Below are 27,606 nucleotides of genomic sequence, written 5' to 3'. Positions count from 1 at the left end.
GGAGGTCTGAATGTAAACAATGTGGGCGCGGCCAGCAGCGTTAAGTGTGACACAAACAGCCGAGCCAGGACCGGAAGTCCAGAGCTGTTTCCTTCAAAATAAAGCAGGGGGAACACAGTAGGTCCAGCACAAAAGGAGGAGTAGGGGAGTTTTACTGAAAGTGAATATAATTAAATATGAACTCGACTCACATCAAGAGGGTTACCAGTTTAAGCTGGAGCATCCAGAGATCGCCCTATAGAGCTGATACAAAGTCCTCTCGTTATACCTGGGTGTAGATGGTCTCTATGCGTCAGCCGTGTGATAGTCTGGTGGCCTGTCCAGGGTGGACTCTGCCTCTCGCCCACTGTCAGCTGGGATAGGCTCCAGCCCCCTGAAGTCATTGAAATCCAACCCTTGGGCAGTGACTGTGGCGTCAGAAACCAATGAAAAAAGGCTTCCTGTAATGTTGGCATGAAACGCGGCCAGTTGGCGCTGTAGTTTAGGGCGTCCGGTGGCGTCAGGGGGAAACGTGGTGGGACAAGGATGAAAGTTAAGGTGGCGAAAGTCCAGCTGGTGCAGACAGGAGGGGTGATGGATGGGTCCAACAAATACAACTTTCACCCAAAGATTCTAAAGCCAAACCCTGTTCCATTTTCCTAAACCTAATCACGTGCTTTTTTTGCCCAAACTTAACCATGTGTTTTTGTTGTTGAGGGACAACAAATATCAATTGGCGGTGTCATACCAACGTAGTGCTTTTATTTTGGAAGATACTGTATGCAAACTGTACATTTCCTGTGAAAACAGAAGTGTATTTTGAAAACAGACAATGCATGTAACAGGCTGAAGTTGACACAGAGTCTCAGAACGTCAACAACCAACACATCCAGGGTACCTTGGACGCCATATGTGGACGTGGAAAGTCCATGACCAAATGTGGACATGTGACGAGGTCGCAGTGAGGGTGTGTTGGTTTGCATCAGTTATAATAATTAGGTACTATAATGTGTAATAATCTCACACTCTGACTGGGGTCATTCTTCATAAGTAGGTTTATTTCTACCCTTGATAGCCTGTTTTTAGCCAAAAACACTTTTGTTTGTCTTAAAACATAATTCAGACACTTTAATGTTTGTCTGACTGTAGAAATTCCTGACTGACTGACTGACTGTTTAAAGACCCTCCATAAAACAATTTTAATGTCAGTGGTGAAGTCAAAATACACAATCCTTGTTTTGTGCAAAAAATACACCCCAACAATTATTCTGAGGCGTCAGACGGATGTTTTCCAAATTTAGGGTTTTATTAGGACAAAATTCTTACTTCATATTTGTGTTAAGCCGCTATTCCTTAACTGCAGCTGGAGGGAAACACTGTCTGTGGAAACACAAAGACGGGGATTATATTACGGAAAGACTATAAAATTTGAAATATATCCACTTCACTTGTCTCTGACTGATTTGTTAAGCTGCATATCAGCTTCAGATAAAGTTTGGAATATATTCTTGCTCAGGACTGCTGGTGTTCTCAAAAAGACAAACCCATCTCCATCATGGTTTTCTGTTTTTGTCAAACAGTATCAACCTAAAACAACGTTATCTGCTTATTCTTTGTAAACTATGATAAACTGTACTTTAACTATAAAAATGATTGAGTAAACTAATACATTCCTAATTTCATTTGTATTTGTGTCATCTACAGATATGTAATGATGATTGCTGGGTAATATGTATGTGAATGTTGTCTTATATCAATATCACCCACCACACAAAGCGCTCTGCCTGCTGCCGTCTGGCAAACAGAACCTCAGCATCTGGTCTGACACCACAAGCCTCTGGGACAGCTCCGTCCCTCAGGACATAAGACTGTTGAAACGGAAATACTTAGAATTTTCAAAATGTTCATGATAGCAGCTGGGAATGATTATGTTTCAATTCAATACTAAAAACTAACAACTATTAACATTTTTAACATCACAGTTCATAATTGATCTGGAAAATAAAATTTAAAAAACAGTTTTTAAGGTTAAATATGATGCCAGAGTGAATAAAATATCTAATCCAGTGGGAATATATTTTCTCCAGAGGCTAAACCCAGTGTCCTCAAATCCTGGAGACGCCCCTGACTCTTGTTACGCATACACATTTTACTGCAACACACTCCTGTTATATTCTGCCTCTTTATGTAACTACTTTACATCACTTACTTCATATTTTTGTGTTATATTTTCTCCTTTATTTTCGTTTAACTCTCTCCTAAAAACATACTTTTATTGGAAAGCAGACTTTATCTGAGCTGTCTGTTTTTTTGCCATCTCATTGATTTTACAGCCCCTGTATTATCTTGATTTTAGCTTTGGCCTTCCTTATTTTATCTCTTACTAGATGACATTTTATGACATGATATTGGTTTACTCTTCTTGCGTGTTAGTGTGTTTAGTTTTATTGTGCAGCACTTTGTAACTGTGTTTTGAAAGGCGCTATATAAATAAAGTTTATTATTATTATTATTATTATTATTATTATTATTATTAATAGCTTGCTCTGCATTAATTCATATATTTATATTATTATTTTTGTTTCTCTGTTTGTGATTTTAATAATATTATATTTATAATAATAATAATTATAAAATAATGCTAATAAATGTTAGAGTCGTTTTCTTTATGCCAATGAATGCTCTTTCAGTTATTGTTCACTTACAATTTAATTTTTTTTTTTGTTTTGAATTTTGAAAACAGTTAAAAAATGGAAACCTATCCTTTGGGCTTTTATTTTAAAAACCTCCACCGGAAGTGGCGCCTGTCTCGCGCTGTCACGGTCCGGGTTGATGTCACCTTTAGGTTTCTGAGCTTCATTCACATCAATCGATAAAAAGCGGCGGAGAAATGAGCGACCAAGACGAAGACCTCGGTGAGTAAAAACATGCTTTATAAGAATATATAAAGTTTTATGTGGCGCTGAAAGTTTATCTGCTTTTTTAAATGTTCACAGCGGGACAGAAGTTGGTAGAGCCCCTCCGTACACTCCGTGCTGGGGGGTTAATAAGCGGGTATTTAACAGGGTTCAGGGTTAAACCGGGTTAGAAAGTCCACCTAGTTTGTCCTCTATAAGCTGCCGTCATGTTTCTAACCGTGTCAGTGAGTAAACTGTGGTTAAAGACAGTTTGTCTCAGGTGATCTCAACTCCTAGTCTCACTGTGTGGACCGCAGCTGTGTCCAGACTCTGTGGTTAACTGGTTTAACAGGTGAACACCAGTAAGCTATCAAGACTGGATTTAAAAATAATAATACGATCATAGATTTTATTCATTGCGGCTTAAGTACAAAGCACAAGAACTTCACTGGTATTCGTCAGATATATCCCTTTACTCAGTGAGTCTGAAGACGTGCTGTGGTTCACTAACGTTAGCTGTAAGTTAGCTGTGGTATTAAAGGGGAACAAAGTCAGAATTGCTACATATTATTTCCATTAGGGCTGCCACGATTAGTCGACTAATTGATGACTAATCGACTATTAAAATAATCGGTGACTATTTTAGTAGTCAACTAATCGGTTTGAGTCATTTTTCATAGAAAAGTACTATAAAAGTACCCCAAAATACTCTTACTGCAGCTTCTTACTTTCAGATATTGGCAGCTTTACACACTCTCCCATGACAGTGAACTAAAACCCTTTGGCGTGAGTATGAAACAAGACATTAGATGACATAATTTTGGGGTTTGGGAGAGACAGACTGACATTTTTCAACATTTTAACACATTTTTCGATGAAATGACTAGTCGACTAATCGAAGAAATAATCGACAGATTATTCGACAATGAAAATAATCGTTAGTGGCAGCCCTAATTTCCATGCTCTCAGAAAGTTCACTCAGTATTTGTTAACATTTGCTACTCTGTCAAAGCCAGAAACCAGAGAAGTTGGTCTCAAATTTGTGATGTCAGAGGGTTCAGACCAGAACCGCAAGCCAGACTTTTTTTCATAAGCTCCTTTTACACTGCCAGATTTTCGGCGAATGTTGGCACACATAGTCGGATTGGCGAGTTGATCCAAGGTGCCCAATTTTCCGCCTCGTAGGGTAGACATATTGGCAAACCTTTTTGGTTTAAACAGACCGAGGCGGCCTTCTGCCACAGGAGGAGCTGTTGAAGACTTGTGGGAGGAGCTGTTGATGACGCCGCACGTGCGAGCCACTGGCAGTGGATAAACAGGAAACAGCTGATAGCAGGAATTAGCAGCAGCTACTAGCAAGAGGGAAACACAAACCTGACAGACACTGTAAAGATGAGCAACTGGGGAGACAAGGACTTGCGCGCCCTCCTTGTCCTCGCAAACGAAGAGGCCATTAACCGTCAGATGACGGGGACGGTGAAGAACGGGCCAACTTATGAGACGTATTTCCCACGTCACTGTTTACGTCACACGAGCTACATGTTTTGTTACTTGCTCACGCCCCCATTGCCCTGAAAAAGGCACATTCTGTATAAACAAAAGTAGGTAGGCGGCATTTTGCTGCACTCCCCGATTTTGTTTTTATACTGCCAATGCTGAAAAGAGACTGATTGGGCTTTCCTAGACGGGTTGTCAGATTGTCAAACTGCCCTGAGTCATCCTAAAAATTGCCTGGAAACTAGCCTCGCATCACCAGGCTCTTCATGTACGGGAAACGGGGAAGAGCCTGGTTTCCATTCACTCTGAATTTTCTGGATTCTGGTTCCGGTCTAGAGAGTGGATCCAGAATTCACCAAATTCACCAAAGTAAAACTTTAATTTCTTTTTAATTTTCACCATCAATTTACAATAAAAGAAAAAAAATTAACTTAATGGCTGGGGGCTTTTCTTGTAAATTATATTCTTTAAATTAAAAAGTTTCACCGCATTTTTATTAGCTTGGTGCTTTTATTTTGACGGAAAGGCGCATCCATCAAATTCCGGATCCTGAGAGAGCCCTAGTTCCGGCTCCTTACCAAAACGGCCACTAAACGGCCCCAGACTACCTGTAAACGTCCATGATGGAGGAGAAGCTCCTGGACCAACTGGTGGTACTCCCCATGATCCAGCCTCTTTTTTAGGGTCTCATGTACCCACACAGATCTCTGTTTATCTGCTGACAGCCTCTCACCCTCAACCAGAGCTACAGACAGTACCCTCTGCCTCAACATGTCAGGATTTAACGACCATTTACTGTGAGAAAACAAAACAAAGACGGAAGATGGATTACACCGGAAGGTTGCCAGCTTTTCTGCTCAAAAAACTGTGACTTAAGTTTTATCATTATTAACATTTAACTTCTATTTCTCACAGAAATCACACACATGATCTACTGCTTTCTGTAAACCTTCTATTGTTGTAGACATAATAATTGTATCATCTGCATACACTAGTACCAGAAGCTGAATATAACTATCTATCTTTGGGCTTGCAACCATTCTGTAGTAGGTAATCCTCTAGGTCACTGATAAACAGAGCAAACAACAATGGCCATAGGTTTTCATTCTGTCGAACTCCTGCAAGAGATGCTAAACTCAGATGTAGTACATCAACAAACACGCATGATTTGATATTTTTGCACTTCTTTACTACATCTAAAAATTAGCCATTAATACCTGTTTTAAACAGTTTGTACCAGAGTGCATCCCTCCAGATTGCATCAAATGCTGTACTATAGACATTTCTAGGGCCGCCATTTCAATGACGTTAACTGAACTGGAGGTGCAGCTGCCTCTCCCCCACAGGGCTGTAGGCTCCATAGGAGTGTTAAAATGTGTTTGTCTTGTTGTGTTATTGGGAGCCAGAATAGAAGGAGTCATGGCTCAAAACCAGCCGCCACTGCCCGTCAACAAAAACAAAGACAACTATGGTTAAATGTGATAAGACCAAAGGACTGGACGGAGGCCATCATCAAAAATGCTCACATGTGCAGCGCACACTTCATATCAGGTTAGGGAAAAAGTATTTCCTGTTGTAGGGATGAATAAGGTTATGTGTATTAAGGGTTATCATGTCCACCTCATCAGAAACTGGGGAGGGATTAAGAGGAAGACTGGATTTCTCTGCAACGCTAACTTTTTAGCACATTAGCTAACGTTAGCTTCCATAGCAAAACAAACAAGTGTGGTCCTCCTTTGTAAGATTGGCTTCCTGTGACATCATCCATCCACTGAGTGAGAGCATACGGGTCGGCCAGTCTGGTCCCGTTGGTCAGTGTTTACTTATTCAAGTAACACTGGCGGTCCCGGAGAGTGAGTGACCTGACATGGTGCGTTGGTAAATTCAGTCTGACGCTCTACACTAAAATGAGAGCCCTGTTGGTGGAAGAAACGCAGTGTTATATTTCTACATGAATGAACCAGCGGTTAAGTTAATCACACATTCACTCTGCTCGGCGCTCTGCTGCTCCGTCTCCACAGACAGAGTGTCCAGAGTGCGCTCTGCCACTCTGAGAGTGCGCTGCTCTGGATAACCCAACGTTACATTCAGACAGCGCTCCCAATTTATCAACGCTCCAGTTTGTGTCAGAGTGCGCTCCCACACTCACAATGAGTGTTTCTGAACGCACCACTCACATCATCTTCCTCCATCGTCTAAAACAAGACAACAGAACTTGTTAGCTAGCGCTAGCTAACGTCTGTGGAGAACTGTTTTGCCTCCAGCTAAGCCCTGCTCACCAAAAAACTGTCACACTGTTTACGAACAGTAAAAGGGTCTGTAGATGATGAAAGAACAGAACATCTTTTCTTTTTAAAGTAATACAAATTAGTTTCAGTAAGAAGATATGATCGATAGTGTAGTAGCTCCTTCTACATTCTGCCTGAGTTTCCCTCAGGATAGAATTTTAGGATTATTATTAAACTAAGCACCCAGTGTACAGGGATAACACCTGAGTCTGAAATCTTGTTGAACAGTTTGGCATAGGGCCGTGAATATACATATCATGCTTTTAATGTACTCGTTTAAGACTCTATCTAGTCCTGCTGCTTGTCCTAATTTTAATTTCAGAATAATCTCTGTGGCAAACAGAAGTTTGTTACTTGCACGTTATGTTCAGTGAGATCGTCTTGTTTTATGATTTTTGAAGCCTAAATGCAGTCGCCAGAAGTAAAAAGCTAACTTTAAGCTATAAACAAACTACACTGAGATCACATGATTTAAGATCCCTGCAATAATGAGGCTATAAAGCTGATGTGATGATGTTCTGTAGTCTCATTTAGCCATTTAATTGCCTTTTTAAGACCCATGAAGGCTCCAAATTTCACGGGTTGAGTATTAGGCTACTTGATGTATTTGATATCACACAACAAAACATGAAAGTCTCTTTAGCGTGTGTTAACCACAGACCTTATTTCAGTATCCAACCAAAAACCCATTCAAAAATCAATGACTTTGAGACATGGGAATCAGGAGTGTGAAAATGCTAACTTATTTCCAGTTTTTAGGACTCATTCCTGCGGCACTCTATAAACAATTTTACACTGTCTCATCAAGGGAGTGTAAAAGGGACCACTATCCTCGCTGGAAAAACAGCAACAGGTCCTTAAAAAACACCCACGCGTGATGCCTAAAAAGCTGCTGGAAACACATCAATGCCTCGCTAAAAATAACAGATTTTTTTGTGTGTTGGTCTTAAACAGTGGTCTGCTGTTTGACAGGCGTGTTGGTGTCATGCCATCCACCATCCCCTCCACCTCCCTGTGACAAAGTCAGCTCATATACTACGTCACTTTAGAGACACTTACATGATGCATATGAAACATGCAAAAGTTATGTATTTGTAGTACAATGCCAACATTCTCTTCTGGTGACTGGGCTGTTGTAGGACTGGATGAATGGACACAGGCCCAGAGGCCTAAAGTGTCGGCCCCCCGTGGCCTTCACCTGCAAAATGTCACTCAAAGGAACACGTCCCGACCAGGGCAGGACTCAAAATGACCATGAAAAGACCACAGAGAGACGTAAAACAATAATAAAAACTGACACAAATTGACTCCAAACAGACACAAAACTACAAAAAAAGATGCACGTTGACGACTCGTCCTGCCAGGTGGACTTTTACACCAGCATCGGCCCGTTTCCACTGAAGAAGTTCCTGGTACTCTTTTGGGGGCAGGAACTTTCCAGGAGCATCCTCTCGCTCGGCCCTCTCCACCGCTGTGTCTCCACTGAGAGAGCGGAGTAGGAGGAAGGTTCCTGTAAAGTTACCGGGCTCTGGGTGTGATGTAATCGTTGTGCGACCATTTTGACCAGGGCGACGTGGCAAAGAAACAAACAAAGAAGAACAACAACAAAGAAGAAGAAGCAGAAGTACGAAGCAGAAGAAGAAGAAAGCAGACATAAGAAAGACAATTAACATGGAAGGAGCTGAGGTGGTTGCTGGGTTTCTGGCGTGTCTCTTCGTTTACATGGCGGTGGAAGCTATGAATGAGAGGAGAAGAAGTCTGAAGTCTGCTGAGTTTTAAAAATGCTGGCTATTTTGTCGCTTTCTGTTGACGTCACATCCCGCCTTTAGTATATCCAATCAGCACCGAGTAATCCCCAAGCCCCAGCCAGGAGTTTTTCGGGGCCATTCTGAGTACCTACTCCGAGGCAGGGACTTGTTTAGCCCCTGTAAAAGTTCTGGAACTCTGTCCTTCAGGGGTGGTTCCTGCGGTGGAGACACGCACCAACGGCCTCGGAAGTTCCTGCGGTGGAAATGGGCCTCATGTAACGAGCCAAGCTGGCGGAGCAAAATACAGGACACACACCGATTCAGCTACGTCATCACGCTAATTTGAATACATTTTCCAGAACTTTGAGGTGTGGTGGAAACGCAAACCACACAGATTATTATTATTATTTGCCCAGGGAAATAAATTCCTGGTAATAAAAGTTTCTGGAAATGTCGGTGGAAAAGTGGTTATTGTCTCATAATCCATTCATGCCTTTAGGCCACCACGTCATATTACCCGGCCCTCCACACAGAATGTGCAGCCGCAGAATTCGATGACATCTCTGCAGATATTAATAAATATTGTCTATCACATGGCAAGCAAAGAAAAACATTCTGCAGAATTCCACGGATTTTATTCTGGATCTTAAAACTAAAAACATCTCAGATTGTGTTTGTGTCTGCTCAGTTCAACAGTCCGATCACTGGTCAGGTTCAATTTACTGATAAACAATGTTCTTAGTGCTGTGCAGAGTTCTTCAGGAGTATTTTAGATGCATTGTCCAGTCCAAGCCTCAGTAATCAGGCCGGCTTTGTTCTCCCCCTTTTTTTTTAACTCACATTCCTTCTCCTCGCCCTCCCCCCTCCCTCCTGCTTTCTCTTTCTTCACTTGTCTCTCTCTCCTAATGAGTCTCTGTCTCCCTCCCTCCTCCTCATGTTGTTCTCACACTCCGTCCATCTCAACCCAGATCTTTTCAGGGAAACACCTTCTCGCTGATATTTTTATCCCTCAGCCAGAGGTATTGTGCAAAGCGTGACATAAGCACACTGACTCTGTTGTATTTTTATCTGCCAGGCAGCCAGAGCTTGAAGAAAACAGGGCTAATGAAAAACACTCTGAGGAGTAGACGTTGTTGGGCCAAAACATGACGCACACGCCAAACAGCCACACGGTGCCTCGGAAGTGTCTCAATCAGGGCGCTATTGTGTATATTTTTGTAATATTATACTGTTGTGTGAAAACATTTTATTCTTTGGTATTTTTGTAGATTAATTTTGCTGATGCTGCAGACCAGCTGCAGTGAGTCAAAACTTGACTTAAGTTTAATATTACAGTTACACACCAGTGAAATACACTTACAAATAAATACAGTGATGTATGTATTCCCATTTTATTAAAATCAGACTGCTGCTGCTGCTGCAGGAGTTATCAGCTCTAGAGCCTGACCCATATATCGGTTGGCTGATAAAATCAGCCGATATTGGCCAATCACAGATGTATCAGTATCAGCGTATATGCTGCACAGTATGCACTGATGTAAAAACTTTTCTTTTTTTTTTCTTTTCTTTTTTTTACAGAATGTAATACAGAAAAAGATACTTGGGATTATTTATAATAGAGCTCGTAAGTTGCGTGTTTCTGTTTCCGGTACATGGGACCTTAAAAATCGTTTTCTCATAATGTATTTCAGTGGCTAGATGAAAATTATTTTCTGGTCCCATTTGAATTGTGCCATGAATTTCACATATTGTTTGTGAATTTTTAATATATTTTTTCGTGCAAAGAAGGCTACAATTTAGCGGGAAGAAGTTTGATACTGTTAGGTTTTGTGTGAGAGCACTTTGTGGACTACAGCTTTTCGCTGCTCTCGACGCATATGATATATCACCACTTGCACTCGGAACATGGCTGTGTCTCTGGTACACTTCGCCACCTTCTTCCAAGGAGAGGACAAAAGCCTTAAGCGTGGCGAAAACCAGTACAAGTCATGGACATGTGGAAAGTTTCAGCTACGCCAGTGGGGAGATGGTCGGCGTTGTCCACGCCAGTAGGCGAGAGCAGCGTTACAAGGTTTTGGTGAGTCTTATGAGAAGTGGAGGGAAAGTGTGATGACGTGACGTCACATAGGCGACATGTAGTCTCTCATTACGTTGTTTCCACAGCCTTTAACTGAAGAATCATACAATAAACTGTCAAACTCTTGACATGAAAAAATATTATTTAGACCCACACAAAACATTTGTGTAATCCGAGGCATTTAATGACTGGGACCAGAAAATAATAATTTTCTCTCCATTGACTCCCATTCATATTTTCCAAGCCTAGAGGTCTGATGGGAGTCTACCGGAAGGGGCGTGACTTACGAGCTCTATTATTAAATCGCCACTGAAGTTAACTGTTTCAGTGCACTGATGTCATTTTTGACAGTACAGTTTATTGTTAAACTGTAAAATTTCCTGCCTCCATTATACATCTCGGTCACAAGTGATTGATTGCAAAAAAAACTTGTGTTTTTGCATAAAGTATATACAATATCAATATTTTGATATCATTTTTACTCCCTAATATCGGTTTTAGAATCAGCAGTAGAGCAGGCGCCCCATGTACAAGGCTGTTGCCACAGCAGCCTGGGTTCGAGTCCAGCCTGCGGCCCTTTGCTGCATGTCTCTCCCTCTCTCTCTCCCCCCTTCACACTTCACTGTCCTGTCGATTAAAGACAAAAAATGCCCAAAAAAATGTTTTTTAAAAAAGAGAAGAAAAAAAGCATCAGCCCAAAACTCCAGTATCAGTTGGGCTCTAATCAACTATAACAAATGTGAATTGAGGCTGATAATTAAGTGTATGTGTGTGTGGGTTATGTCAAAACTTCACATTAGTACGCTGGGAATGTTCACATAAATACGCAGCTGATAATTACAGGAAATTTGGGCAAATTAAGTTATTTAAAGAAGTAGTTTGGGACATTATCAGAGATATACTTATTATGCTTCCAAGTAACTATTTTTAGTCTCTGCTGGCTGCCTTGCAATTGATCTTGGCCAAGAAATAGTTGGCACATAGCCTGCGGTATAACAGCGGTTTTACATGCCATTTTTGTGCAGATTAAGTAAAGAACATATGTGTATTAAACTTTGAGCTTTAAAGGTGCTCAGAAGTAATTTTTTGACCTGTGGACAGAACCAGGTTGGCTGTTTCTACCTGTTTCCTGTCCTTATGCTAAGCTAAGGTGCCAACTGCTGGTGGTCATTTCAGACTTATGGTACAGATGTGACAATTAATCCTGTCAACTAACTCAACTAACGAGCGTATTTCCCCAAAATGTCAAACGTTCCCTTTAAAGGTGCGAAATACAGCCGTCCTGTCAGTGCTCCTTCAGACGCTCCATGTCACCGTCCCTCTAGCTCCCACTGCCCCTCTCTTTATACAGCCATGGCCTTTCCCCCATCGCATGCACGAGCATTACGGCTGAGTATTGGGAATTGACACCTTCGCGCTCTCGCAGCAGCAGCTACAGCCAATCCAGTCTGTGGTGTGGTGAAGTTGATGCTGGTGTATGGACAGAGTTTGCAGTTTAAAAAGTGATGGCTATACTACACACCACTTCATTCACATTATGGGTATCAAATGAAGTACTCTGTTGTTATCGGTTTCATTTTAAGGGTAACAGTATTGGAATTATTCGACTGTGAGTAGATATTTGCTGCATTTGACAAAAATTGTAATGGATTGGAATCGCTGACTGTGACTTTAAGAACATGATTTACTATTTAGAGAACATAATTTTTAATTTAAGGGCTTATATCAAAGGTATTTTGGGAAATGTGATTAAGGGTTTTCTTTCCAGGACTGAGATGAAATGATTAATATTAAAACTGAATTTTGACTTTTATCACTTTGAATAAAAAGTTGCCATTTAACGCAGTAAAACATGTCTGACAGGGGAAAATAGTTTAAGTACGTGATTTCTAGCTTATGTCAGTGGAAAGTTACACATTCACAGTTTGTGGCTGTTTGCACAACAACATTGTTAAGAATTTATAGGAGTGGTCTGGCCCTGTGTTTATAACATGTGCTGACAGTTTTACTGGAGAGGCTCACATTTCACCTTTCACCACACAGACTGAACTCCATCTGCGATATGAATATGTTGGAAGAACATCCAGTCAGTTCACCGCAATACCAGTATGAACTGGTGACATGATTTCTGTCGTGTATGTGTGTTTCATCTATAGTTTTTTATTGTAACAAAACAATCCCATCTCAAGGTCCACTAATTTAATTTTTCAGGTACTTTTAAACGTATCACATGGGCTGATGGAGTTTGCTCAGTTGTCATGGAGACATAACATGCCAGCTGAGTGGCTGTCATAACTTCATCAGTGGCACTTTAATGCCCCAGTCACAAAGAAAGTATTTTGCAACCTGCGAAACACAGATAAACGGAGATCTGTGTGGGTACATGAGATCATGGGGAGTACCACCAGTTGGTCCAGGAGCTTCTCCTCCATCATGGACGTTTTCAGGCCTATTTAAGGATGACTCAGGGCCAGTTTGACAACCTGCTCTCCATCGTCAGGCGTAGCATAACAAAAAATGAATACTAACCACGGGGAGTCTGTTGGTCCTGCCGACCGACTGAGCACCACCAGTTTCTCCCGCATAATTTACAAACTGTAAACTTGTTGTCATGACCACCACAGAAGGCCCGCCTCTCAAATCATCCAGTTGGACAATGGGAAAAACACGAAGATGTGGGCTGCATTTCCACTCTGAGTTGCAGTTAATTTAGCTGGAGGAGTTCAGAGCACTCAGGCACAAACACAGAAACGCATGGTGCATAGCAACTCACAAACAGCGAGCAAATAGCTTCATTCTTGTAAGTGCTATATCGTAGGCAACTGCACTTGCCTGTGTTCCTTGAAGATGTTTCGCCTCTCATCCAAGAGGCTTCTTCAGTTCTAAATTACTGGTACGAAGTTGCAGGCTTTAAACTCTGTGTGGGTGGGAACCCTTGCAGTCACATGTGAGCTCTTAGTTTCAAAGTCGGTGAGGTCACAGTCTGAGTCATTGACCCACCTGGCCACCATGTGAGTCCCTAGGGTCAGGTAGGACCCGGGGGGAGAGGGTGTGAAGTTGTCTGGGTCACACAGGGTTTAAAGCCTGCAACTTCGTACCAGTCAGTTGGAGCTGAAGAAGCCTCTTGGATGAGAGGCGAAACGTCTTCAAGAAACGCAAGCAAGTCCAGTTGCCTACGATATAGCACTTACGATTACCATGACCTGGATGACTGAGAATCTTCACCGACAAGCTTCATTCTCTTTAAAAACGATAACAGAAAGCCGCCTCCAGTTGCTGAAACGCTTTCTGTGTGATCAGGGCCTTTGGTTTTCCAATCCATGCTGGCTCATTGTCAGTTATCAGTAGTTTTGTTTAAGTGGTGTGCAGCAGTAATGTGTTCCAGAGTGAAGACAAACACATGAGGGATCTGTTCATCTGGTGAGCCTTTTGAGGCGGGCTCTGTTTACAGAAGTCACATGGATCCTTTGTAGAGCAACCTTAAAGAAACAAAGGTGAACTCACACCACAGGGTGGAAATAGTATTTGCATTGTTGGTATTGCAGTTGTTTGGACAATACTATGGGTGGGGTGGTCTGCTGCTGCGCTGTCAGAGAGTGGAGGAACTGAAAGTGATCTATTATATACCACCTGCTCTCACAGCTGTCGAGACTATTTTCTTGTTGGCACATTGTCACATCTACAAACTGGAGTATTCCTAGAAGGCACTGAGGTCATTCCCTCAACTGCACTGGTGTGGTGTCTTGACTCGCTGTGAGAGGCGTGGTAGAAGGTGTGGTGATGCCTATCCAGTGAATTTTGTTGGCAAGAATGAGCATGGTCCGCCTCCCACCTGCTCAGAGCAGGTCGACAACTCAGTGCACTTTTGTTCAATAATGTCACGGTCACTTTATCTTGCAAAAACGCACTCATAGAAACCTCTCTAAAATGTGACTTTCATTCAGATTTGATCTTTTTACTCTATACTGTGGTAGCATGGGTATCACAACACATGCTGTGTTTAATATGTTGATTGTTTATGACTGTCTGGTCTGTAACAGGAGCATAATGGCAAAGAGATAACTGGACTACTGTGGACTGACTGGTTGTAGAACCATGTCAACGTACTCTATAGGTTAATCTACCCACGTGATCCAGAGAAGATCATGATGTGTTTCTCTTACGTTACAAGAGAGTAATAAATCAGAGCAGCTTGTAGTTTGTAAATTAGTGTTCTGATGTGTACTGATGGTCCACACAGTTTAATATATTCCATGTTGCACTTGAGTTTGGCCATGTCGAGCTAGTTTGCTGCGTCTGTTAAGTAGCTGTCCATCAGTCCTCTACAGCAGGAAACAGCACTTCAGAATGAGAGCTCTGTGCCAGGAATTCACTGTGCTTCAAAATTAAGTGTATTTTTTTTTAACAAACTTGACATGGTCACAAGTCACTTATGGTCCATTCAGAATGGGACCATGACCCACCAGTTTGGAACCATTGGTGTAACCTGTTGTGTCCCAGACATCTCGTCTGTTCTGTAACCAGTTTCCTGACAGCCTCTCCTAAAGAATGTTTCCTGCCTTCCTGCCCTTCCTTCCCGACAGAGATGCTGTCCACCCGTTTAAACATGTTGCAGAGGAGAATAAAGATCATTTACCTCGTTAGCATGTGATTATGAAAACATGTTAAAGGAAATAAGTGAAACAGTGAAGAGACAGAAAGAAGGTCTGAGATTGACCTGAGGTTGATCACAGGTGGATGGAAATGCACCTGGTGAAGAAAAGAATAGAAAACATTCATCAAAAATAGCGATAGAGAAATGTTAGTAGGCCTATTATGCTGAGGTGTGTTTGATTTTACTAAGACACAGAACCTCTTCTTCACCTCTTCCTCTCAGGTGCATTTGATCCAAACATACCAGAGGAGGGACCTTCAGCTCCCCCTCCTGGTTGGCTGGATGACATACATGGATACCAGGGCCACAAAGGAGGAGGTCAGTCTTCCGTTCTCTTGTCTTCTCTTTTGTTTTTTTGCCTTTAACACACCCCAACCTTCATCTGCATTTTTTCTTTGTGTTAATGTGCACGTCCAGTAGATGACAACCCACTGTATCCACCTCCCCCTGCCTACACCCCCCAGCCTGAACTCGACAAGAACACTTTAGTTCCCGATGTCAGGTAAATAAAATACTCTCCTGATTATTCTGTGATTTATCTTGATAAAAAAGGCCTCTCAATATGTGAGACAGAAATATGAAGGCATCATGGGGTAACAGATGTACACAGCTGTGTGTGTTTGCTCCCCCAGGGTTCCGACAGTATCAGAGGATGTGGCCAGAGACGCGCTGCTCAAATTTGTGGAATCAAAATGGAGGTACAGCTCCAAACCTGCCAGGAACCTCACCTTCAAAGAGCTCAAACCCATCACTGTGTACAGGGTAGGAGCACAGATCTTTCAAAATGGATAGATAAAAATATTACTTATGTGATATCTAACCTGGACCAACATGACATATTAAGCCTTGTTTCCACCAAACACTTTCAGTCCAGCACCTTTGGAACCAGCAGTAAGCCTTCAGACATGGTACCTAGACCCTCGGTCTGTTCAGACAGTCCTCTTAAATGTGGGCGGGGTTGTTGTCACTCACTGCTCCGTCCAGCACTCGCTGTATTTCCTCATCAGCAGTGACACAGATGGAAGTCTGCACCTGGTTTATCGTCCACAGAACGAGGCTGCACGCCCACATTTTCACAACAAAATAGAACAGGCTGCAGTGAGAGTCTCTCTCCATGGGATATTTCAAAATAGCAGCTTTGTGCATTTAGTCCTTCTCAGGCAAGCTCAGGGGTTTAGTGTTGCTGTAGCCCACAGGAAGTGAGGATTAGAATATATGACCTTCACATAATTTGGTTGTAATTAATATATATTTGTAAGCACTTGAAGATCCACTCATTACTAAAAGTGTCTGTCATCGTCATCAAGAGAGACAATAAAAACTAATGGAATGGTCAAAGTTGTCATACTGAAATTGAAGGTGTGTTGATGGATTCACGTAAAATTACAAGTAAGCGTTCCACCTTAAAAGTTGCTGGCAGTCGGCCCAGTGAATTAAATTACTTTTCTCAGACAACAGCTGCTGCGAGAGGCAGCAAAATATCTTTTCATTTGAACTGAACTGTACGTCGAAATGGGGCTAAAGTGTGCATGTATCAACTAGTGCTTTGCAAAATGTTGACATGCACATTTTGGGGATTCTTTGTTCGAGGAGGCCTTTGAACACTTCGTTTTATGGTGCGGACACACCAAACCAACATCAAAGAACTAGCAGTGACGAAAGCCAGCTGTTGCGTCGTCTACGTCGCCTCACGTCGCCTCACGTCGCCCTGTGTCGGTTTCATTTGAACACCCTACACAGACTACATCCGACGGCCAAGTAGCACGTACGTTCTGTGCCTGCGTGAGAGAGAGCGAAGTGAGAGAGTGGTACATCCTGTCAGCCGAGGGGTTTCCTATCTGTGCAGCCGAGCACCGCAGCACCTCCACGGACTATTCCATCCAGACGGTCCTGGTGTTTCCTCCGCAGGCTCCACTTCACTCAGCTGCCCGATAAACCCGCTGCTTCTTCCCACTTTAACCTGAATAACAAACCAGGGCTTGGTGCTCCGGTTGGATCCAAACGGAGAGCCGGGGCTAGCTCAGAGACTAGCGGAGGCTAACTGGCTGTGCTTCCCTCCGGTCATGCTGCGGCTAACGCTCCGCTAGCCGCTCCCTGCTTGCTCCGGTTTGTTATTCAGGTTAAAGTGTGAAGAAGCAGCGGGTCTGTGGGGCAGCTGAGTGAAGTGGAGCCTGAGGAGGAAGCACCGGTTAGCCCCGGTTTCACTACAGGCAGATTCACTCGCTACAGGGGCGAGGAAATAAAACCTGAACAGCCAATCAGAGTGATCTCTCTCACCAACAAGCTCCGCCGCCGATTCAACATGCTCAATCATCCGAAAAGCGACACCGAAGTGCCGATGGTGTGGGACACACCGCAAAAACTAGGGCGACAGACACTCACTGATGGCCCGACTTTGGTTGATGGCCGACCGTCGGCTTGGTGTGTTGGGGCCTTTAGAGCCAGAGTTATGTGTCTTTCTGTAGCTCCAGCTGTAGTGATGGCAAACCTCACCACAGTGTGTTGTCCTGTGAGCTCAGCACTTTGTACATTATCCTCTGATTCAAATCATGACCTGGAGAACTGATGGACAGCCACCATAACATCATCCATTGGTTTGTGGACTTCTTTTTCGAAGCTTGGTATTTTGGCTGTCGTCATCTCAGATATTTTGAGCCAGAAATAACCCTTTTTGGAAGAGATGGAGCTAACCCTCACGCTAGCTGATAGCTGGGTTAGTATGGTGCATTTACAGCTATGGTCAATGGTGATAATGCTAATGCTAATTTTTGCTTGTGAAAAACAAGCTAAAAAGCATTAAAACAAAATAATTACTGGAAAAACATTTGATTCTAGGGTTACGCCATGGTTACGTTACGATAAGATATACTTAATTGTCCCTGTAGGGAAATTTGTCTTGGACTCAGGAGCTGCACGAGTTTTGCTGCCTTACAATAATGGTCCAGAAGAAATTAAGCATACACCAAAACACACATACTTCACAACAGGTTACCTAACCAACATTGTCACCATGGTAAGCATCTTGTCAACAGGTGGCACCTACCTGTCACTCAAAGCGGCCGCACCCTTAATTATGCAAAACTATAAGCCTTAATAACATTTAAACAGATGAGTTATCTAAGAATTGACCCCCTGTACGGTTGTCACTCACAGGGAAATTATCTGTAGAAACCAAAACCCTTTCTGCACCAGGCTGTAAACATGTTTATTTGTCCTGTAAATTTGGGCATTTCAACATGAGAGTTGACTCGCTCTTGAGTCAGCCTCAAGTGATCATTAGAGGAACTGTAGTTTTTGGCACTTCTGCATCAGCTTTGTACTCCAACCTTGATGCTGCCACAAGGCATAACTGATGTTTTTAAATGTTTTAGGTGCCATTCAGATGCAAACCACAGCCATGAGTACAGAGTGTTTTATGTACTGAAATAAAACACACCTCTCCAGAGTCTGCCTCAGCTCTCAGGGAGATCAGCAAACACAGGATTTTTAAGGAGTTTAAGTTCTTCTTTTCACCACTGCGTAGCATCATGACACATGCTCCCATTCATCCAGTGTTTTCTGATTATTTTCCCTCTGCAGTATCGACTGGAGACGTACACTGAGACCAGAACCAGCGCCTGGCAGTTTGAACCCTACAATGGTAAAACTTGAGAACTCTGAACGAACAAATTACTTACAAAACTTGCTGTTTTCATGGTTGACAAGATCAGCTGTCATTCTCACCAGACAGTATTTGTTTTAGTTTAGATCAGTGGTTCTCAATCTTTTTCTGTCATGTCCTGCTTCAGAAGCCATTAACAATAATCGGGGAAGCAACTGATAAAAAATTATCTATGTTGAAATTTAGTGAAATAAAAGTCAGCATGACAGCATCAGCAAACTCTCTACCTTTATAAATCATATCCATTCAGCTTAAATCCACTTCCTATTTTTCCCCTGATCACTGATGACCCACCTGCAGTGTCTCTGTGCCCTCCACGGTGGCGGCGCCCCACAGTTAGAGACCCAAAGTTAGATTAATCAGCACTGTTAAAAGTACCACTCTTCACTGAAAATGTCGTCCCACTTTTTTGGCGTCAAACAGGACAGGTGGTTGATGGTCCTCAGTACGGTATGAGCCCTCCACCCTGGGACATTCCTGTGACGATGCCTCAGAGATACACAGACAGGGTGGAGAAGGTCCGTGTGCCACACTCGTCCTTTGTGAAGGTACAGCTCTCTTCCTGATTTGCTGATTGTTGTACTTTTTTATTCTTTGTATCAAAGCAATGTGCAATGTTTGTGTGTGTGTGTGTGTGTGTTTTAGCCGTGTCACAAATGCAACGGCTGTGGAAGAACTCGCTGTGGGAACTGCCATGGAAGAGGCCAGGTGAGATCTCTTCTTTATAATTGGGATTTACTTAAAGGTTCTGTATGCAACTTTTTACATGTATTCATCTTCTTTTATTGCCAACGGAAGAATGTTTTGTAACGTAACTTAAAAACTGAGACCTTTCTGACTTTTCTTGGTTGCCTGTAACAGCCTGTGGAGTGATTTCTTTGTGAAGGACTCAAGACAAATTCACTGGGAAAATCCAAAGGACGTCACGTTAGGTGCACTCTTGAGTGCCTTGCCTCTCCTCAGCTCATCTACAGTGCCAACAGTGTGCAGCACTAGCTAACGTTAGCTTAGAAATGGAGTCCATTAACGTAAATAAACAATCTGCACCCACCAACGACTAATCAACTAATTGTTTCAGCCCTAAAACTCACTGACAGTGTTTCAAAAAATGTACAAAGTTTTACAGTGACCATTGGTGTACAGTCGTAGCTTTGTGTCATGTGATATTTTATCAGCAGTAGATCATTTTACAGTGCAGTTTGCATCAGATATAGTTGTAAAAAAACATTTTTTTTCTTGCAGGCATGATCCTTCAACAGACGGTAATAACAGGACAAGACCTACTCTACTCCACTGTAGCTTTAGGCAGAAGTCACAGACTGTGCCTGCAGAAACAGCATGGTTTTATGATGATGTGGAAATAATGCCACCTTTGTTAGGTCACACTTCCTGGTAGACACTTACTAGATACTTAACTCCTCATCCCCTTTTCACAGAAGCGCTGTACGTTCTGCCACGGTCATGGCCGTTCCAGGAACAAGCCCTGCTCCTCCTGTCATGGCCGAGGTCGCAGGAGGTGGGACTCTGTTTGCTTTCTTTCCTGTCTCTCTGTCTGAATTTCCTTCTCCGTCTTGCAGAAGCGTTGCTTTAGCTGCCATGGCTCAGGGTACAGGAGGCACCCCGGGAATCACAAGCGCTCCTCCGGGAAGACACGTTGTACATCTTGTAGCGGGAGAGGCCGTAAGAGGTGAGAGAGGAGACACGAGAACGCCGACGACTAGAGTCTTAGCCGTGGGATGAGAGCTGGTAGGGTAGAGTGGAGTCTTGCTCTGATTTACAACTTACACACTGTGCAGCAAACATGTGAACATTCCTCGCCAGTGACCCAGGCATTTATTGACGGTCTGTTTGATAAATGCATCTCCTCCGTCTTCCTGTCTCTTCTGTGCCAAGATGCGAGGAATCATGTTTCCCTCCATAGACTGTATAAAAGAAGTGGATGTAGCCACCATGACGTCATTTTGGCATTCGCCATCTTGGCTTTTTGGAGGCGAACTTCCGCTCATGAAGCCAAAACGGTTCAACTTCTTGGGTATAAAATTACCCTGATCTTCTGCATTGTGGGGCTCAAAGAGCAAAGTTTAGCTCTCTGCTAACTTGAATGGGGATGAAATAATTTAATTGTGTGGCTCTTCTCGACTTTTGAAATGTTATTGGACCAAATGGATCAAATTCAAATGTGGTATTTCACCGGGGTTGGGACGCTCACAAAAGTATATCCACATTCCCAAGTCATTGGGAAAAAGTCTTTATGGCCCCATGGCATCACGTGATGGACCTAGACATTGTAATTATGTTGATTTTCCACAACAAAACTGTGCTTCCAAGCCTGGTGCTGTTACGAGGGGCTTGGCCTGACGTGACCACAAGGGATGTGCCATATCATCTCGTTCAGGATAATACTGGTTTAATTTGTAATATCATGTGATTCTCGCAATATTTTCACTTGTTGACATATTGATGTCATGCTGCTACCCACAACAAGCATGGCTGAAAGTGAAGTTATTACCAACTTCGCAGTGGTTCCAAAAAGAGGAGCAGCTTCAGTGGTGCAGAATAAACTGTGGCGTCCTGAATGTTTTATGAACAGCCCCAGGCTTCTCAGACTCTTTTAGCGACTCACCGCTCAGAGGGAATCATTCAGCGGCTCCTCTGGCAGCAGCACAGTGTCTCTCCCTCTCCTCTCTCGCCGTGTGCACACAGGATTGTCAGTGTCGTCAAGTGATTTTGTCATAAACCTTTGGTAACGTGAACTTACCTGACGCTCGCAGCTTGACATTTTTTTGCAATTCTGTTTTCTTGAATTTATTTATTTATTTTTAACTAGTCCATAGACATTGGTAGCTTTGTCACCTTCTACCTATGCCAGTCCTCAATGCCTATGTGCAGTTTCACACAGATTGACCACGTCAGTGAGTAGAAAAACGTGGGACAGACAGAATGACTGACTGACAGAATGACACACTGACAGTTTCCCTGATTATGTACAGCATACCATACCATGACTTAGTCATACCAAACATTAGAAACAACACCAACATTGGTCCACAGGGGGAGCCACAGCGATCGGTCGCATTTTAGCCATTTTGAAGCATTTTTCTGTTGTTATAGCGCCACCCAGTTGCCAATTAGAGTTAAATTTCTCCAGTCACCTTGAGGCGTCCTGTTCTACATATCTACCAAGTTTAGTAAAAATCCATATGGCGGTTAGGCCTAGATAAGAAATGAGCTCTCTAGCGCCCCCATTTTGTTTGATGGGGTCAATAATGGAGGGGTCCCCTCAGATTATGTGTGGTCATATACCTACAAAGTTGCGTGGTGATGGGTGAAACCCTTGAGATGTTATACACCTTTATGTGATGAGCCACGCCCTTGAACTTTAGATATTGCTCCCTAGATTATGTTCACCCAGTTTCATGCAGATCGCTCAAACTTCCTAGGAAGAGATCCATTTGAAGTGTTTTTCAAAAAATTCAAAATGGCAGAAAATCTATATAAGCGGAAGTTATGGGTTCTTGAGGCAAATGTGTTCCTCATGAGGAGAGGCATCTCTGTGCAAAGTTTCATGTCTCTACCACATACGGGGCATGAGATATGCCCATTCAAAGTTTGACATTTCAGTGGGTTACTATAGCGCCCCCCTTTGGCCAATTGATGTAATATTGCTTCATTGGCATCCTCCCATGACCCTCTACCACTGTGCCAAATTTCACATGGATTGACCAAGTCAGTGAGGAGAAAAACATGGAACAGACACACAGTTTTCGTCATTATATGCTAAGATTAATTTGTGAAATTTTCAAGAATATTGTTGTTGGAAAAAAAACAACCCTGAAATATCATGGTATTATTTCAGGGCCATATTGCCCAGCCCTAGTGACCACCATAGCTGGAACAGAGGGTGGAGCTGAGGAGGATAGGCATCACTACGCCTTTATCCTGACTGACAGGTTGCCATGGTAGTGACTTGTCAGTCACAAGGTAGCTAAACCTCAAAACATACAAATGCTTTATAGCCTATTTTACTCTAAACACTATCATAATTACCAAAATGACCAACATGCTGTTTTGAAGAGGACTTGAAACTGGTGATTGAGACCAGTCAAGTGAGGAGTCGGATCATTTCTAAACAATCAGACTTCTCTTTTACAGCCAGTGGAGTTGCCCCCTGCTGGCCATTTGAAAGAATGCAGGTTTAAAGCAGTTTGTAGTGGCTTCACTTTTCAGACCCGGATACTACGTCCACCTCTTTATTCAGTCAATGATCTCCTCACATGGTGTTTTGATGTTGATGGTGAATGTCTCATCAGCATCTGCATTCCTTATGTTTCTACATTTTGTTCTTGCGACTTACCATTTCAGTTTCACACTTACTTCTGTCTCAGCTATGACAGCTCTGCTTGTTTCTTTTGCACAAACTCTGCCACTTGTTTTTTCATGTTTCACTGTGATGTTGACGTGAGAAGAAGCTGCAGAATATTGGAACCACATCTTTCATCTCTTTGTCAATCCTGCAGGTGTTTGTCCTGTCACGGCCACGGCTACAAGACCTGCTCTGTTTGTCACGGAAGCCAAAACCTGCTGCATTTCATCCAGCTCACTGTGACATGGTACGTCAAAGCTTGACACACACACGCATGCTGACACATTTACACACAAAAGCTGGCTAAATTTCCTCTTCTGCTTCATTTGTTCCTGTTGTCTGTGTGTGTGTATGTGTGTGTATGTGTGTGTGTGTGTGTGTGTGTGTGTGTGTGTGTGTAGGAAGAACGACGTAACTGATTTCATTCCAGACCGCCAGCCTGACTTCCCTGACAAGAAGTTTGAGAAGGTGACAGGAGATCCTTTCTTCGTCGATGAGAGTCTTTTGGTAAAAACAAAACACTTGTTGTCTTTTAAATAGGAACATAAAAGTGGCTATCATTTTTGCTTTTATTATGAATATATTTAAAATGAAAACGTGAAAACAACATGGCAATGTGTTGTCATCAGCTGAATCTGCAGCTCCTCTCAGTTTTACGGAGCTTTACAGTCAGTCTCAGCTCACGTTTATCTGTCCGGCTGTAACTTTAATATTCTGGTTCACTCTCAACGCTCTCATAGCATCATTCTAGGCCTGTTTTACACCGCCTCTTCAAGGTATGAATTCCACACCATTATTCCGCCTCACCATGCCGTGTAAAATGTACAGACGCAGAATGAGGGGACAGAGTTGTCTCACCTTAAAGGCAGCATCGGAGGTAGTAATAGCACCAAAGGGATGTCTATATTAACTTGAACACCGGCAGGACGGGATCATGGGCAGCACAGGTGTGACGTTTTGATGATGTGTCAATTCAATTCAATTCAATTCAATTTTATTTATAAAGCCCAATATCACAAATCACAATTTGCCTCACAGGGCTTTACAGCATACGACATCCCTCTGTCCTTATGACCCTCACAGCGGATAAGGAAAAACTCCCCAAAAAAACCCTTTAACGGGGAAAAAAACGGTAGAAACCTCAGGAAGAGCAACTGAGGAGGGATCCCTCTTCCAGGACGGACAGACGTGCAATAGATGTCGTACAGAACAGATCAACATGATAAATTAACAGTAATCCATATGACACAGGGAGAGAGAGAGAGAGAGAGAGAGAGAGAGCGAGAGAGAGCGAGAGAGAGATATGCAGGTAATGACAGTATCTTACAACAACATTAATGGAAGTAATAATATTATAGTTATAGTTCTGGTTACTGCGGTACAATATGTTGAAAGTATGTATTAATACCTGGCAGTATACATGTGTGACAATAATCATATGTGTATAATAACAGAAGAAGTATGACTAATGACTAATGATGGCAGCAGCAGCAGGAGGCATCTGGCGGGACCACGGCAGCAGCACAACCACACACGTCACGCTGTCCAGGCACCGCTGTGATATGAGTTAATCTGAGAGACAGTGGAGCACAAAGGCTCCGGAGAAGAAGCCGAGTTAGTGACATCCAGAATGGCCGGGTTAGCTAGATGCAGTAATAGGATACGAGAGAGAGAGAGAGAAGGAGAGAAGGGGCCGGTGTATTATAGAGGGTCCTCCGGCAGACTAGGCCTAAGTCAGCCTAACTAAGGGCTGGTACAGGACAAGCCTGAGCCAGCCCTAACTATAAGCTTTATCAAAGAGGAAAGTCTTAAGTCTAGTCTTAAATGTGTCTGCCTCCCGGACCGTAACAGGAAGATGATTCCACAGGAGAGGAGCCTGATAGCTAAAGGCTCTGGCTCCTGATCTACTTTGGAGACTTTAGGGACCACGAGTAACCCTGCGTTCTCAGAGCGCAGTGTTCTGAGTGGGATAATATGGCACTATGAGCTCTCTAAGATATGATGGAGCTTGACCATTTAGAGCTTTATAAGTTAACAGTAGGATTTTAAATTCAATTCTGGATTTTACAGGAGCCAGTGCAGAGAAGCTAAAACAGGAGAGATATGATCGCGTTTCTTAGTTCCTGTTAGTACACGTGCTGCTGCATTCTGAATTAGCTGGAGAGTTTTTAAGGACTTACTAGAGCTACCTGATAATAGAGAGTTACAATAATCCAGCCTTGAGGTAACAAAAGCGTGGACCAATTTTTCTGCATCTTTTCGGGTCAGGATAGGCCTAATTTTTCGCAATATTACGCAGATGAATAAATGCAGTCCGTGAGGTTTGTTTTAAATGAGAATTAAAAGACAAATCTTGATCAAATGTTACTCCGAGGTTTCTTACGGTAGTGGCAGGGGCCAGAGCAATGCCATCTAGAGAAACTATGTCATCAGATAAAGAGTCTCTGAGTTGTTTGGGGCCAAGAACAATGACTTCAGTTTTGTCTGAATTTAACATCAGGAAATTGGTGCTCATCCAAGTTTTTATGTCTTTAAGGCAATTATGGAGTTTAGTTAATTGATTGCTTTCTTCTGGCTTCATTGATAAATACAACTGAGTATCATCTGCATAACAATGGAAATTTATAGAGTGATTTCTAATGATGTTACCTAACGGAAGCATATATAGAGTAAACAGGATTGGTCGAGCACAGAACCTTGCGGAACTCCAAAACAAACTTTAGTACGTAAGGATGGTTCATTGCGACGTCAACAAATTGAAAACGATCAGATAAATAAGATTTAAACCAGCTTAGTGCTGAACCTTTTAAGCCAATTAAGTGATCCAGTCTCTGCAGCAGAATTTGATGGTCAATTGTGTCAAGCGCCGCACTAAGATCTAATAAAACAAGTACAGAGACGAGTCCTTTGTCTGAAGCAATCAGAAGGTCATTTGTAATTTTAACTAGTGCTGTCTCAGTGCTATGATGCACTCTAAATCCTGACTGAAATTCCTCAAATAAATTATTATCATGGAGAAAATCACACAGCTGGTCTGCGACTACTTTCTCAAGGATCTTTGACATAAAGGGAAGATTAGATATTGGTCTATAGTTGGCTAACACCTCTGGATCCAGGGTGGGCTTTTTTAGTAGAGGTTTAATTACAGCTACCTTAAAAGACTGTGGTACATAGCCTGTTAATAAGGATATATTGATCATATCTAATATATGAGTGTTAACTGTAGGTAAGACCTCCTTAAGTAGCCTAGTTGGGATGGGGTCTAAGAGACACGTTGATGATTTGGATGAAGAAATCACTGCAGTCAATTCTTGAAGAGAAATTGGGGAGAAGCAATCTAAATATATATTAGATTTTACAGCTGTGTTTGAGGTTAGATAGGTACTATCTGAGGGCAGGAGGAGAAGTGTGCAACCCACTGCTGGCAGATTTAAAAAGTAACTGATAGCAGTTAGCACCTAACTCAAAGAAGAACAGCAGCGGCCAACATGTAGACAGTCTCAGATTTGTTTGATTTGAATGGATGTTGGGATGATGCTTCTCAAACCACTCCAGAGAGAAAAAACACATTGTTCCTTAAAAAACAACATCCGTGTCTCTTGGAGATGTGTGGATGAATACATTTGATAGAATATAAGCTTATGTGCTCCATGAGTTGATTGTCTGTGTTTCCTCCTCTCTGTCCTGCCAGGTGTACCCCATCCAGGGGTTCCCCGATCAGGAGATCTGTGATATTTCTAAGAAAACCATTAACGAACACCTCAATCGCTTCAGTTCCACCAGCCGCATCCTGCAACAGGTAAAATCCAACATGTACAACATGTTCATTCAAAACAACTGTGTAAATAATTGGGTGATACAGAGATGTAGTTTTATACCCTGCCTACTGACTGCCAGTGCCCCTGTATTGTGTCAAACAAAGTAAAGTATTTTTGTCATCCTACCTGGACGCATGGGTGGATTACTGAGCAGGGCTACACGGCACAGGCCCTGGGCTTTACCTGGAAACTGTCCACCAAGAGATGCAAAAAGATCATTGAGAAATTCAAAATGATCACTAATAGAGGCAAAGGGGCGACAAAGAGATGCAGAATGGCTGTGAAGAGATGCAAAGGGACGACAAAGAGATGCAGAATGGCTGTGAAGAGATGCAAAGGGACGACAAAGAGATGCAAAATGGCTGTGAAGAGATACAAAGGGATGCCAGAGAGATGCATAAAGACCACAAAGAGTTGCAAAAAGACTACCAAGAGATGTCAAGGGACCACCAAGAGATGTTAAAGGACCACAGAGAGATGCAAAAAGACCACCAAGACATGCAAAGGGACCACCAAGAGATGTAAGAAGACCACAGAGAGATTAAAAAAAAGACCACCCAGAGATAGACAAAGACAAAGAGATGCAAAATGACCGTGAAGAGATGCAAAGGGATGCCAGAGAGA

The 27,606-nt window shown here is 42.6% G+C and overlaps 1 protein-coding gene across 4 annotated transcripts in view; it reads left to right on the top strand.

Moving 5' to 3' along the window:
- Positions 1-2,778: 2,778 nt before the first annotated feature.
- Positions 2,779-27,606, top strand: part of ssuh2.1 (ssu-2 homolog, tandem duplicate 1) — a 26,646-nt gene continuing 1,818 nt past the window's right edge. Inside the window, exons 1-11 of one of the 4 annotated variants that reach the window (XM_049586577.1) lie at positions 2,779-2,894; positions 15,363-15,458; positions 15,561-15,642; positions 15,773-15,902; positions 18,720-18,780; positions 19,225-19,349; positions 19,447-19,509; positions 20,379-20,488; positions 23,319-23,411; positions 23,566-23,671; positions 26,856-26,963. In XM_049586577.1, coding sequence (XP_049442534.1) covers positions 2,870-2,894; positions 15,363-15,458; positions 15,561-15,642; positions 15,773-15,902; positions 18,720-18,780; positions 19,225-19,349; positions 19,447-19,509; positions 20,379-20,488; positions 23,319-23,411; positions 23,566-23,671; positions 26,856-26,963 — 999 coding nt within the window. In that variant the 5' untranslated portion in view covers positions 2,779-2,869. Of the gene's footprint in view, positions 2,895-15,362; positions 15,459-15,557; positions 15,643-15,772; positions 15,903-18,719; positions 18,781-19,224; positions 19,350-19,446; positions 19,510-20,237; positions 20,318-20,378; positions 20,489-23,318; positions 23,412-23,565; positions 23,672-26,855; positions 26,964-27,606 lie in introns of all 4 variants that reach the window. The other 3 variants (XM_049586593.1, XM_049586568.1, XM_049586585.1) reach the window with 3 other exon arrangements.

This window comes from Epinephelus fuscoguttatus, linkage group LG1, assembly GCF_011397635.1.
Source record: "Epinephelus fuscoguttatus linkage group LG1, E.fuscoguttatus.final_Chr_v1".
Classification (NCBI taxonomy): domain Eukaryota; kingdom Metazoa; phylum Chordata; class Actinopteri; order Perciformes; family Serranidae; genus Epinephelus; species Epinephelus fuscoguttatus.
The sequence above is the reverse complement of the archived record's forward strand: the minus strand, read 5'-3'. Positions and strand labels throughout refer to the sequence as shown.